At 39.6% G+C, this 15,525-nt stretch overlaps 1 protein-coding gene across 1 annotated transcript in view; it reads right to left on the bottom strand.

The window, feature by feature from the left end:
* The window catches only part of SPMIP2 (sperm microtubule inner protein 2), a 69,005-nt gene that overhangs the window by 19,079 nt on the left and 34,401 nt on the right, over positions 1-15,525 (bottom strand). Inside the window, exon 3 of the mRNA XM_070417250.1 lies at positions 5,253-5,311. Coding sequence (XP_070273351.1) covers positions 5,253-5,311 — 59 coding nt within the window. The remainder of the gene's footprint in view (positions 1-5,252; positions 5,312-15,525) is intronic.

Below are 15,525 nucleotides of genomic sequence, written 5' to 3'. Positions count from 1 at the left end.
GGAAAAAGAAAAGAAAACAAGATACTTCCATGCCCCACAATTTTCAGCAATGGTGTGTAACTTCTGCAGCATTCCCTCACGTCTTCAAACAAACAAAAAGCCCTGTCGATTCATTGCAGTCCATGCTCTTGTGGCCTCTTTTAATTGGACGGCAACCTGGTTGTCCATTTCCTCTCTGTGCTTTTTATTCTTCTTGTTCAAATTAGAAATACTGTGTGTATAGATTGGAAAAGACCAATCGAAAACAACTGTATGAAAACCAGTTAGTCATCAGATCACATATCTAGAGAAATTTCAGTTATTTAGCACAAGAGGATGTTTCAATTCAGAAGGAAATAATAAGAGTTAACACACACCCGGTTACTGCAATCATTCTCCATCAGTGTACATTGTATGAAAATGTTCTGTTTGTGTCTGTCTGTCCTGAAAGTCTGTGAGCTACTTGAGAGTGAGGACTCTGCTTATTTTTAATTTTTAAAATATTTTTATTGATTCGATAGAGGAAGGGAGAGTGAGAGAGAGATAGAAACACCAATGATGAGAGAGAATCATTGATCAAGCTGCTTCCTGCACAACCCACCCTGGGGATCAAGCCTGCAACCATGGCATGTACCCTGACAGGGAATCAAATCGTAACCTCCTGGTTCATAGGTCAATGGTCAACCACTGAGCTACATCAGCTGGACTCTGCTTATTATTTGTTAATGTTCTGAGCACCTGGCTAGTAGCAGCTCTTCGTTTCATGTTTGTTGGCATATACTTTTATTAGGATGCAATACATTGTATAGCACACCATTGATTTAATAACAGGTTTACATGGGAGGAAGTAAGGAGGGACCAGGTTTGTACACTACACTTATAAACAACTATCATACAACACATCCTGATTTCAAGGAAGTTAAAGCTTTTATTTTTTTTTATTTATTGTCTAAAGTTTTACATATGTCTCCTTTTTTCCCCAATTGATGCTCCCTCCCAGACATTCCCACCCCGGGCAAGCCCCCACCTCCCCAGTGTCTGTGTCCATTGGTTATGCTAATATGTATGCATTCAAGTCCTTTGGTTGCTCTCTAACCACCGCCCCCACCTCCCCTGCCATTTGTCTCTGGATCTATTTTTGTTCATCAAATTATGTTAATCATGGGGCTTGCTTATGTGAGGTCATGTGATATTTATCTTTCTCTGACTGGCTTATTGTGCTTAGCATAATGCTCTCCAGGTCCATGCATGCTGTTACTGCAGCATAGTATTCCATTCTGTAGATGTACCACCGTTTTTTAATCCACTCATCTGCTGATGGGCACTTAGGCTGTTTCCAGATCTTAGCTATGGTGAATTGTGCTGCTACAAACATAGAGGTGCATATATCCTTTCTGATTGGTGTTTCTGTTTTCTTAGTATATAGTCCTAGAAGTGGGATCACTGGGTCGAATGGGAGTTCCATTTTTAACTTTTTGAGGAAACTCCATACTGTCTTCCACAGTGGTTGCGCCAGTCTGCATTCCCACCAGCAGTGCATGAGGGTTCCTTTTTCTCCACATCCTCACCAGCACTTGTTTGTTGATTTGTTGATGATAGCCATTCTGACAGGTGTAAGATGGTATCTCATTGTTGTTTTGATTTGCATCTCTTGTATGATTAGTAACTTTGAGCATGTTTTCGTATGTCTCTTGGCCTTCTGTATGTCCTCTTTCGAAAAGTGTCTATTTAGGTCCTTTGCCCATTTTTTTATTGGATTATCTTCCTTTTATTAAGTTGTTTGAGTTCTCTGTAAATTTTGGAGATTAAACCCTTATCTGAAATAGCATTGGCAAATATGTTCTCCCATGCAGCGGGCTTTCTCGTTGTTTAGAAAGTTAAAGCGTTTAAAGCACGTCTCAGAATGGAGGAATTCCTGTAATTGTCCTTTACTGGACCTCTAGTCTCAAAAACACTGAGGATTTTGCCTCCATTATGTCAGCAGACAGAAATTCTTTAGCATTGGTTGTTTGGACTCAAATCACCCTACTCTTCCTACAGTGCTTTTTCTGAGACCACTGATAATTTTCACATATTTGTCTGTTATTATTTCTTTGAATTTCCATTTCCTTCAAAATTCTTCAATGACTTTTTATAACCTTCTATTGTCTGAAGGGCCCCACTGTTAAGCTCCTTTTCTCCTGCAGTGGCCCTCATTCATCTTGTCCTCTGTGTGGGTACCCCCTCCCCCGACCCAAGGCTCAGTCCCCATCTTTTCTCAGTCTTCACTAGTGGTACTCAACCCTGGATGCGCATCAGATCACCTGGAGAGCCCTTTAAAAACATCCAAGCCCAGATCCCAGCCCGTGTTAATGGAATCAGTCTACTTGGACTGAAATGTTACTTCTGGGGCCCTTGGTCATGTAACTGAACCTCTGAAATTCAATTAAGATGATATTAAAATCTGCTTCATCAGAGTACTGAATACATTCTAATGCCCCATCATTATAGCAAACTTTTTCCATGTATGTAAAGCCCATGTTTCTTTGAAAGCCCCATCATATCCTTCTTCCTTCCCACAGCCTCCGTAATCACTATTTATTCTGGCCCATTTGCAAAGCACACTGAAAACGGAAAATGGGCCTGTTAAAAATGAAATAGTCTCCTAGCGGATCTTCTTACTACTGTTCTTGTCACCTTCCTATCCATTCTCCACACGGGATTCCAATATTCCGGTGATCTTATGAAAAAATTTGAAACATGTTGCTTCTTTTTGTGAATCTTCTAATAAATTATGTTTGTTCCTAGATGAAAATCCGAATTCTCTAATCTGGACACAAGATTCTACAAAATCTGACCCTTGCCTTGCTATCTTCCCATTGGTTTCTGTCATCCAGCTGCACTGGTCCTAATTTGATATATTCCTTCCTACCTCGGGGTTTTGTGCATGTTGTTCCCTCTGCCAGGAAAGAGCTTATACTCACCTTTTCAAAGTCAGCTTAACAGTTACTTTTCTGGTGAACACTTCTCCGACCCTCAGTCCACGTAGATGCCCCTAATAAAACCTCTCTACACCCCATAAATAGCCTTTGTAATGAAATGTTTTATCATAAACTGGGTGGAATAGAGCAGAATATAAACTTTCTCTTGATATACCGCTTATGTTATTTGATTTGTTGCTGCAAGCATGAATTATATTTGTACTTAAATTTTTTATTAAAAAGCATCAAACACAGAGTAATGTTCCTAAATCATTTAGTTGTTTAATGTTTCTCTCCTCCCCTAGAATACAAGTTCCAAGAAGGGCATATACTGGGCCTGTTTTGTTCACCACTGTGTCCATGGGATCTAGCATTGCTTCAAACACAGGAAGTGCTGAGTTTAGTGAGTGACGGTTGTTGACTAAGAAGGCCAGAACATGAAAATTAACTGGGAGGCTACGCATTAACCTTGCCCAGGAAAGGGACAGCCCTCAGTCACACTGAGAGAATGCAAGGGAGTGGGCACACCTGGGCCTGTCTGAGTCAGTAGCCTATTCAGGAGCACCTTCCCAGCCTTTTAAGCGCTTGGATGTGCTTAAAGTCTCCAGAGGGAGGCAGCATTTAGATGGTTGACATCTGAACTAGTTACAAATGGGACCTGAGCCAGAGGCTACTGACCAGTCCAGGGGGTCATCAATACACTAAAAAAGTGTTGATTTTAACTTTTCTAGTTATAACTATCATTATTAATTTGTCACTCAACATATGCAAATTGGTTTTATTATTTTTTTTCATATCTATCTACCTATCTATATATCCAATTTTCCAATTGAATCTATAGTCCCCTAAGTACAAGGTCATTTTCATATATGTTTTGAATCCTCTTGACCTGGTACAATCTGTACCATATTCCCTGGAATGAATGCTGCCAACATTCTCTCATCCATGGGAAATATTCCAAGTTTCAATATTTCTCAGATACTTTCTAACAAGTTTTTTATGTTTAAATAAATGCAGCAAATTTTCACACTTATATCACCAATGCCTGTTGACATTTCTTTGATTTTCAGTGTGGTTTTTTTGGGGTGGGGGAGGAAGGGGCTTGGCTTGAAATCTTTGGTAGCACATTTGTAGGTAGACACTTATAATATTATCTGAGCAAAGTGGGATATTTTTTAAAATATATTTTATTGATTTTTTACAGAGAGGAAGGGAGAGGGATAAAGAGTTAGAAACATCGATGAGAGAGAAACATCGATCAGCTGCCTCCTACACACCCCCCACCGGGGATGTGCCCACAACCAAGGTACATGCCCTTAAGGTACCGGAATCGAACCTGAGACCCTTCAGTCCACAGGCTGAGCCAAACCTGTTAGAGCTAAGTGGGATATTTTAATGAGAATGTGTGTTTAACGTGCAATAAATTGTAACTATTTCCTTATGGTTTTAAACATAGGATATGCCTTATGTATAAGTTATAGGAATTGCCTAATGAGATCTTTTGTGGTCCTGAGATCATGTTGTAGTAACTAATAGACTTTTGACATGGGGGTGGTGGGTCTGTCTCTTTTTGGTTCGTTTGTGTTCTTGTGTTATAGCAGAAAGAGCCTACACTCCATTCATTTTGCACATGCTAATGCTGTATCCTCCAACAGTGAAAAATGAAGTGAATTAGGCTCCAGAAACCCGTGCCACCCAAAAGCTAAGGCCAACAAAGACATTAGTAAATCCCAAGTCTTGTAGAGCCGTGCTGATTGATCCTTCCCCTCTTAGGAATCCGAATTATATGTTACATCTAGATGACAAGCCTAGATGTGCTCTTTTCCTGTAATTTAACATACCTTGAGACAGACATGTTTAATTTAGGTTACAAGCAGCCTCAAGATAGCGTGAATTCAAGCCATTGTGTGACTTCAGTAGGATTCCATTTATTAACCAAGATTACCCACTATGATGGTTTCTAGGCCAACAGCATGAAATGAGCTTTTCTTCTTCTTCTTCTTTTTTTTAAATCAAAAACAATTATATTATTGTTTTCCACTGAAAGTAGTATTTATATAGTAAAAGCTACCCTGCTCCTCCAGTCGCTGTTCTTATTGCTACAGGCTGGTTCTCTTTTTTTCCCCTATAGTCTACGCTGGCTTTGCCCATTTCCTTCTTTTAATTAAAATCTAAAGATAGTGAAAACTTTGTGTTTATTTGTAATAAAAAATAAATAAAGTGGTAATATACTTAAAAGTTTTTTTTAAAGTGACGCTTTTACAAATTTAGGAAGGAAATGAATTAATTAAAAAACTATTCATATGTGCTTACCATGGGTTTTGGTATCTGTGGCTGATTGCATCAAGAACAGCTCGTCTTGATTCTGTATGCTGTAAAAGGAAGAAAGTTGATGTACCCAAATTCCAAGTTAAAAAGGTACCAACATGTCTAACGGTCTACGTTCCTCATCAAAAGAGAAGTGAGGGTAAGAAATTAAATAGGAAATGCTAAATTCAGGTAAAAGAATGTAGTGTTTTGATTTTTTTTCATTTTTTAATCTATTTATAAAAAAGTACTGCACCATTCAAATTCTTTGAATAAGCACACACTGAAAACAAATAAACTAAAATTATGACAATACCACTTTTTCTTTTTGAGAAGAAAACAGAGATCATCAGTTGTCTCATTCATAGTTGGGCATAATTTTCCCTAAAACAAAGTTAAATTTGCATTATAAAGACTCACCTATTCAAAAGTATATTTTATTTCATCTTTAAATTACAGTTCACCTTCAATATTACTTGGTATTAGTTTGATGTGTACAACATAGTGGTTAGACAATCATATACTTTAAAAGTGTTCTCCCTGATATTCCCAGTACCTACTTGGCACCTTCATAGTTATTACAATATTATTGACTATATTTCCTATGCTGTACTTGACATCTCCGTGACTATTTTGTAAGTGCCAACTTGTACTCCTTAATCCCTTTGCCTTTTTCACCCATCCCTTCAACCCCCTCCCATCTGGCAACCATCCATCTGTTCTCTGTATCTATGAGTCTGTTTCAATTTTGACTCTTGAACTGAGGAGAGAAAAAAGTGCAAGTGAAATACATATGATCCTATGTGATTTACTTTCTTGTCTCTGTAAAAGACAGGTATTGGGTAGCAAGAAGAGCGTCGTCGGTGAGCTCTGGGCTCCTTTCTCTCTTTATGATTCCGTGTCTAAATGAACAGGCTTTTGAAACTACTGTTGATCAGTTAGACTCCGAGTTGAAGTCTCTTTACTTTACCTTCACAGAATTAGAAAATGTGGTGGTAATATCGTAGGAAAGAGCTGAATTACACATAGATAGCTGTGGTTCAGTGTAGATCTGCAATCTCCTTTCAGAAAGCATAATTTATTGATAAAATATTTGGCAGCTTAGAACCAGTTCTCACATTAAAAAAAAAAAATCCCCACACCCTCCCAAGTACATGGAAATTATCTATTATCACTGAATAAGTGACCTCTATATACTGCCTCCTTTTTCCCAGGAACCAGCCAGTGGATGGCACATCTTGGGCATAAACAAGGGGTGTAGGGGTGTCAAATTTATAATGAAAAGGTTTTGGCCTGTAATCATTTCTAAGTTTTCCATACCTGGGGTAGGAAACAATGATATGAATTATCAAACATGTTTCACTTCAGTTTGGAATGCATTTTTTTGTTTGTATTGATATGGGATGCTATATTCATACAAAGTAGCAAAATCATATTATGATAATTTCAACATCAGAGGAATGAACTAGTACTTTTTAAAAAATCTTCCGCCAAAACCGGTTTGGCTCAGTGGATAGAGCGTCGGCCTGCGGACTGAAGGGTCCCAGGTTCGATTCCGGTCAAGGGCATGTACCTGGGTTGCGGGCACATCCCCAGTGGGAGATGTGCAAGAGGCAGCTGATCGATGTTTCTCTCTCATCGATGTTTCTAACTCTCTATCTCTCTCTCCCTTTCTCTCTGTAAAAAATCAATAAAATATATTAAAAAAAAAAATCTTCCCTTTTGGCCCTGGCCAGGTGGCCCAGTTGGTTGGAGCATCGTCTCAAAGCACCAAAGGTTGAGGGTTTGATTCCCGGTCAGGACACATACTTGGGGGGTTGGATCCCTGTTGTGTCTCTCTTTCTCTCTTTCTCTCCCTCCCTCTCTAAAATCTTTCCCACCCCCACCCCCAAGCTTTGATTTAGAATGACTTTCCTGATCAAGAGCTTCAGAGTTACTTGTTTTAGAAAAGCAGATCTGTCTACTTAAGTCATCCACTTGGGGATGAAGACCTGAAATCTTGATCACTTCTGGCTCTTTAATGTCCATGTGTAGGATAAATAAAGTGACAATTGAGATATTAATGCAGGGTTGCCCCCACTATTCCAGAGAAAATTTGAAAAGTCATCTGTCTAATGGAAAGATCATGGCATAATTTTATTTCTTCAATTGATTTCTGGCTCATTGATTCCCTGAAAATTGACCTTATCAATAGACTTATAAATAATTTTATTTTCGCTTCTGGACAAATTTTTTAGAACTTGGATGATCTTCGATCTTCATTCACATTTTTAGTAACAAAAAAATTTGCATCTTCTTAATCTGAAAAGACTTTTCTTAAAACAAAATAGCAGATCCCTCCGCACCTCCCCATTTCTTCTATATATCAGTGTATAACATCATAAACATTTTGTTAATATATCCAATTTTGACTTTCCTTACTAGAAAGAACCACTTCCCATCTCTATAACTATGAGGTCTTTTTCTCCAATAGAATGAATACAATGGCAATGCATTTTAAGAATGCATAGACACTAGGGTTTCTCTTCTCCATCCTCCTCGGTAACATAGAGCTCTTAGTACCAAACATTTGAGTGGAAAATCCCCTAAGGCTACCTTTTCTTATGCTAATAGATTTTTTTTCCTTCACTTGCCTCAATTTGCAAAATATTACTGTTAACCCCTTAGGTGTCTTTCTTCCCACAGTCAGTGAGAAGCATTCTCTTTGTTGTAGCTGGATCACCAGCTTGCATAATGCTGCCTATTCTAGACTTGAACTATTGAAGGGAGCAAGGGGGCAGAAAGGCCTTTGTGTGAATGGAGCATTTAAAGTATTCATTTTATATTCAGAGCATGAGTAGAAACAAAACAATTCTTTCTGAAAAATGTCAGTGGTTAAGGCATGGATTCTGCAATGCATTTTTCTTATTAAAAAGCAAAAAAATGAGCAATGCAGAGACTCATACTTCATTTTATGACATATTATATATGTGCACCAATATAAATTACATCCTGGTCTCTTTTTTTTTTTTTTTACTGCACTCTTTTTAAATAACTTGAAAACATACATCAACTTTCAGCAAATAGACTAAGCAATGGGTTTTGTGAGTTTGTTGCCTGTGGCCCCGGTATCTCTGTTTTTTGTGTGGAAATATCCAAATAATTAAAAAATCCATGTAGGCAGGAAAATGGAGTGTATATAGGTATTAATGACACTAAATCCCATTTATTGAGACATTACACTAGATACTATGCTAAGTGCTTTACTCACATATCTCACTTAATCCATTTAACAATCCTCCAAGGTATTATTATTATCCCTGGGGTAGACAGAATTCTAAGACAGATCCCCCAAGAGTCTCACTCCTTGGTATACCTACCTTCTCTCAGGCATTCAACCAAATACTAATCCAGGAACTTTACTGCTGTGAAGGGATTTTGCAGATGTAATTAAGATCCCAAATCATCAGACGAAGAAAGGAAGATTGCCCTCCGTGGGCCTAACTTACTCAGGTGAGCTCTTACTGGCAAAGGAGATTTAAAGTGAGAGAGGGATTTCACATGAGGGAGATTTTTTTGTTGCTAATTTTAAAGATGGAGGAGGCCACATGGTAACTTCTAGATGCTGAGAATGGCCGCCCCCTGACTAACAGCCAGCAAATAAATGGATCCTCAACCTACAGCCACAAAGAACTGAAATCTGCCACAACCACATGAACTTGGAAGAAACCGCTAGCCTCAGATGAGATTAGAGCCATAATAACCGAAACCTTGATTTTAGCCTCGTGGGACCTGAGCAGAGGACCCGGCCCTGCCTTCCCAGGACTTCTGACCTATACAAAAGGTGTTGCTTTAAAGCAGCTAAATTTATGGTAGGAAAACTAGTACAATCCCCATTTTATAGATGGGAAAACTGAGACATAAAAAACGGTAGACAGATAGCATGCAAAGAGAGAGAAGGGAAAATGAAAAGGTTTTCAACTGGCTACTTTCACTTATGTCACATTCAATTTTTCACTAAGGCCACATACATACCAGTAGATTTACCCTGAAAAGCACTATGAATACTAAGTTGCCTCACTTATGCTCAGAGAGAGGGCTAATACTTATTTTTTTCTCTGCACTTCTCCAGGGACATAAATTTTTTCCTTATTTATATATTACTGTGAATTTTTATTATTATTCATAATAGTATTCCCATAATTCAAGACACACTAGGATTTTCTGTGAAAGCAAGACTAGAGCTCATTCTGTGGGGAATTGTCAGAATTTGTAATGAATAACCAATCGTTCTGCCAGGAGCTCTTTATTCAGAACTTGGTGATGATCCCTACCAGAGTCTGAAATCTGAGGAGATTCAACTATTCAAGCTACAGAAAAGCTACCCAATAGCTTCCCAAGTTTCTATTGGTGCTCAGTGCTGAGTTTCTGAAATATAATCAAGTGCCTGTTTTGCAACTGCTCTCACCCTTGGAGTTTTCTAAGATGTTGGCACTATTGTTAATTCAGAGGTGAAAAAGTGTGCTTCTCCCAAGTTAATTGTCCAATTAGCCTCAGAATACAGAATTACACTAGGGGTGTAGTTCCGGCATTGTGAACAGTAATAGTAGAACCAAGTTTCAATGAAAAATTATGTGGCAAATAGCTTTCAAATGACTACTGAATAAGCTAGGAGTAGAATAATAATGAATCTAAAAATTAATTTAGGTTACTTAAAAATTCATTACTTAAAAATTAGTTTACTTAAAAATTCATTTCTCCTCTTCTGTAACTTGGTCTCTTAAAAAAAGACACTGTATGAGAAAAGAAGCAATCTCAATCTCTATCTCCCATCCTATATAATAAAAGGCTAATATGCAAATAGACCAAACAGAGGAACAACCAAACAACCAGTCACTATGACGTGTGCTGACCACCAGGGGTCGAGTGCAGAACATGGTGGGTGTTGGCAGCAGGCGGCAGAATGTGGAACATGGTGGACGTCAGCCATGGGAGGATGGTGGAGCAGGTGAGTGGGGGCACTAGACCAAGGTGGGGTGCTAGTCGCTGTCATTGGGGCAAGCCTCTGGTGGTTAGTGAAAATTCTTTGCTCCTATGTGTCCCGGTTCTGACTGCTGGCACTGGAGCTGCTGTTCACACCCACTGAGGGCGCTTGTGCTGGCCCCAATCATTCTCTGCTGTCAGCGGGTGAGAGCGGGGCTGCTATCAGACAGGGGACCGGGGGCTGTGGTGGGAGGAGCCAGGTGAGGGCGCACAGGTTGGGCCAAGACCTGCCCCTGTGCCCACGACAGCCTCACGGCCCACAGTTCCTTTCAAGGTGCACGAATTCGTGCACTGGGCCCCTAGTATTTATTGATAATCATCTATGCCATTCTAAGCACTAGGAGGTGTGGGGTTAATGCTGTCAGTACAAAGTCAAGTAAAACAGATCTGAACCTCAGTTTGCCTAAAGCCATTGGGGATGTGGCTGGGATTGTGCAGTCTAATTGCTAACAATAGTCACACTAAAAACTTAATAGCACAATGAAACTCTCCTATGAATTCTTCCCCAACTGAAGGAACTCATATGAATTCCTACAGTACTTATTTTCAGTGCCATTGTTTTGTGCCCAGAGACATAGCTGGTATGATACTGCAAGGGCCCCTATATTTAATAAATTTTTTCCAATTTGCTCAATTAAGATGGCTTGATTTCCTAGGTTCAATCCTGGGAAAAGAATAGATTGCTAGTCTCATTCACTATGCATTCTATGCATTTTTGTCAACACAGCTGAGGTACTCTGGGAGTGTTGTATATGAATAGCAAGGAAGAACTATAAACGTAAAGTTTTTATGATTTTAGAATTTCTCCCAAAGATCTTAAAAAGCCAAGATAAATGCCAGATTTAGAAAACAGATGTTCTGGTATTTCAGCCACCTGTGCTTAGGATATTCAATCATGCCCAAGTTTTAAAATTCTTTGATAGTATATTTACCAATAAAGGGACCTGGCTATGGAGTCAAACCACAGGTTTATTAGAACCCATTCTAATTTATAGAGTTTTTTCTTTAGCCCTAATCTCCCCTATCATCATCAAATATTTGTTGAAAACCTATGGCATATGCTTAATTACTAACGTTAAGAAGTATAATTTTTAAAGAAGGTAAAGTTTACATTAAGACACAGACTCAAGATGTTACATCAAGCCCCACAAATGTTAGTAACAACCATGATGTATTTTTAACCTTCTTTCCTTAACTAAGGAATAAAATCACCCACTAGGTTCTAAATTACATTGAGTTCCTTTTCCTTCTTTTTAAAAAAAATTGATTTTAGAGAGGAAGGGAGGAGAGAGATATAGAAACATCAATGATGAGAAAGAATCATTAATCACTGCCTCCTGCATACCCCGCACTGGGGATCAAGCTAGCAACTGGGACATGTGTCCATGACTGGGAATCGAACTGTGACCACCTGGCTCATAGGTCCATGCTCAACCTCTGAGCCATGCTGGCTGGGCCCTTTTCCTTCTTTCTTTTTCATGTTTCTACATCCTAACAAAAGGTATGAAAATTAATATGTGTTTTTCCCAATTTGCTAATAATTATAAAGTAACTTCAACAAGCGAGAGGAAGCCCTTTGTTTAGCTGAGGAGCAGGGTCCCAGGGGCTGTGGAGGTGGTGTGGCCCTGGCTACCCACAGAGGGGCTTCCCTTTGCAAACACATTCCTCACCGAGCGCTCTGCACACAGCGCTGGGAGCACACATCAGGGACACGGCTCCCTGGTGCTTTCACGGTCTGCTAGAGAAAGGAAGCATCACACATAAAGTTTATTTACAGGTGTTCAGAAACAAGTAAAAGTTTATAAGGAAATGACTTCCTTCCATTTATTCGAGGAATCTTATAGAGCCAAGGTTTGTAAAATGGAAAAGTATAACGTCTGTGTATAAGGAGGTGCATGGTGCTAATATATTCTTTTAAGAGAAAGGAAGGTCCTTTGGCCTCTGTAGGCGATGTTTCTCCTCCCTCCCAGATGGTCAGCATGTGGCACTTCCTTACTGAAGGCTTCCTTGGCCTCAGAGAGTGCATTGCTCTATAGGCATTTCAGGAGGAAAGGTGCTGATGGAATTATTTTTATATTAAGCCACAAACCGGTGCAAACAACTCTAAGAAGTATAAAGTGAGAACTGAGCACACGCCCATTGGGGGAGGAATAGCAACAACGCAAAGATGTGCCTAATTTTAGAAAAGCTACTTTCCATTTTGCTTGTATAACTTGGTTGAAAAAGAAAGCTTTATTTATCTTTTTTAAGTTTTCTGGATGGAATATACCATCTGGAGAGTAGGACTGTGAGACTCGAGGTTGGTGAATGTGATTCAACCAAATGAACCTACAGGTAAGTGAGAAATTTAGGGCAAAAGACACCCAGAAATTCTGAAATATGTGATTGGTGGTCTGCATACCAGTCAACTCCACACTGGTAATATTTCTTTCTCCAGGTGAATTTGAAAATTGTCCCGGACACTGTCGTGTGAAGGTGGACAGTTCAGAAGACGGGGTCAGGCTGGGACAAGGAAAGAAGGTAGGCGTTGGTAGGACCTCACGGTCTTCTCTATTTCTTCCCATAATGCCAAAGATTGTATTTGATCACCGATTTTTGAAACATTATCAAGTGTTTATTAAATAAAAATTCAAAAATAACTATTACTAAGCTATACCTTATTACATCAACTATGTGGGTGCTATCTACTAGTAATTGATGTTAATATTATAAATGAAGTATATTGTGTACAAAGAATGCAGGACAGGAAGCTGGGAGAACGTGGAGGGAACATGAAGAAAGGATGCATAACTTGTAAGAGAAGGCAATTGGAATTGAGCCCAGCCAGACCCTGCTTTAAAGAAAATAATAACTAAACATATACCCTATGCACTGGCTTCAGTCTGATGATCTGACTTCCTTTCCTGTCATTCATCTCATGTGAGCTGTATCCCCTCTAAGTCCTGGGTTCACAGCCTGGGTTGAATTCCTGGCTCCACCATATACTGGCTGTGAGGCCTCAGGCAAGGGCCCTCACCTGCCAATACCTCAGTTTCCTCATCTGTAAAATGGAACTAATTACAGTACCTTCCTCACATAGTAAATATTCAGTCAATGGCAGCTCGTTTTATGTTTACTTCCTCTAAATAAATCACAGTGAGAAAAATGTCTGACGAAACAACCAGCTGTGGGTCGGTTTATTCGACAGCCATCAAGAAACTCAACGTCAGAAGTCTGTTCAAATGTCCATAAAACTTGGGGAAGTTCTTGGGGAAGAAGCCTCTGTATTTCATAACCATGGAGCGTGTGCCCAATTAAAAGTGAGGCAGAAGTTTCAAAGCCTCCAAGATTTTACTTGCATTATATTATACTGTACTGGTGGCCAGGTGCATAGATTTGTGCACATTGAAAGGAAATTAATTAGAAGAAAGATTCGTGCAGTAATTACATTACTGCAAAAAATTACATGTCAAAATAGTATATATAATATAGTATTATAAAATTAAAACACACGTGTGATTGGCACCAGCAAGAGCTTTATATGTATCGTGCATGTGCGAGCCAATGTTTATTTTTAAATTGCCAGTGTGCATCTTATGTACCGGCCGGTCAGTCGGTTGGACAGTTGGATAGATGGATGGTTGGTCACTTAGCCTTTTATATATATAGATTACATGTAAATATGGTTATAGGTTCCTATAGTTCTCCTTATTACCTTCTGCAGATTTTTCAAGTTGTTAGACTGTATGATGACATAGTGGTTGTAATATATGTTATGATTCATTGACTTAATATTGCCTTTGGAAGAGTTAACCATCAAGTCCAATATAACATTTTTTCTGTGGGAACATCAAATGACTTAAATCATTTGGTCACAAGGTCAACATGCAGGAGCAGAAAATGGACATGAGGAAGCCCACTGATTCTGTCCAGGTTTGGGTTAAAGAAAGGCCGGGAAAGAGAAGGCGTGCCCGGCTAAGCAGCACTCAGAATTGTCCTTAATTTAGCATGGGGCTGAAACCAAAGGAATTGTTTCAAAGGTCTCCGCATATTCTTCCAGAAACAACATATATAGTTTGGCAGAGACCAAATCCATTAAAAAAAAAAAAAATGTACTGCTCTTAAATCTGAGATAATAAGAAAAGCAGGGATCTTTGCTGGCTTACACCCACATGTATCATTATGGCATTGTAACCCACACACGAGTGAGTAGGAAATAGCTAAACACAAAGAGATCCAGCAGAGAAACCCGATATTGTGATTTTTACTGACCTCCGCAATGTGGGGAAATTTTTCACGTGTCACTCCGCCTGGAAGTGATTATTTTTCCACCCAAATCCAGATGATCTGAACCCCTCCGAGTGCCCCAAATAGGAGAGACCATCCCAGGTAGGAAGCAGCTGCCCCAGGCGTGTTCCATGTGTCTACGGGAGGGGCCTGAGCTTCATTAACTGTGAGCCTCCTGCAAACCTGGAGCAGTACATTAGGAAGGGCAGCTGTGCAGGCATTAGAAATCCACCAGATAAAGGTTTATGCTTAAAATCAGAGTTCCAGAGATTGCAGCGAGAGACACAGAGAAGTCTCTGAGGTTAGACTGAAGCAGTGCCCTCTTGACTGGGACTGGCAGGGGTAAGGACGGTGGAGGGTATGATAGAGGCCCATTAGTAACAGAACCAGAGGGCGAACAGGACGTGGACCCAGGCATTTCCTTAACTTACATCACGCCAGGGGATTTACCAGCTCCTCTCATACAGTATTTGTAATTAGGAGCTTGTTTGCATGCATAGAGTGTGTGTGTGTGTGTGTGTGTGTGTGTGTGTGTGTGTGTGTATTTATCAGCTCAAACGTCAACTCACGCCAAGTCTGACTGATGGGAAGTAGCTGGATGAAGCATGGGGTGGATGAGGAACCCTGGTCTGAGGCTGGACTGGATGCCGGGGAGAAGTGTGTAGGGTACAGAGAAGAGTAGCAGCTTTACATCAGAAAATTATATCAGTTCTTTGCTGATATGTATTGTCATTCTCAATTAATCTTTTTGCTCTCATTATAAAGCTCTAAGTCCAAGGAACCCTCAGGGTTTAACATTGTTACCCAAAGGGCCTGGCTGGGTAGTTCAGTTGGTTAGAGAATCATCCCCCTACACCAGTGATGGCGAACCTATGACATGCGTGTCAGAGGTGACACGCGAACTCATTTTATTTTGGTTGATTTCTCTTTGTTAAGTGGCATTTAAATATATAAAATAAATATCAAAAATATAAGTCTTTGTTTTACTATG

Source organism: Myotis yumanensis, unplaced genomic scaffold (assembly GCF_028538775.1).
Source record: "Myotis yumanensis isolate MYYU_CA2020_CCGP unplaced genomic scaffold, mMyoYum1.0.hap1 SCAF_5, whole genome shotgun sequence".
Classification (NCBI taxonomy): domain Eukaryota; kingdom Metazoa; phylum Chordata; class Mammalia; order Chiroptera; family Vespertilionidae; genus Myotis; species Myotis yumanensis.
The sequence above is the reverse complement of the archived record's forward strand: the minus strand, read 5'-3'. Positions and strand labels throughout refer to the sequence as shown.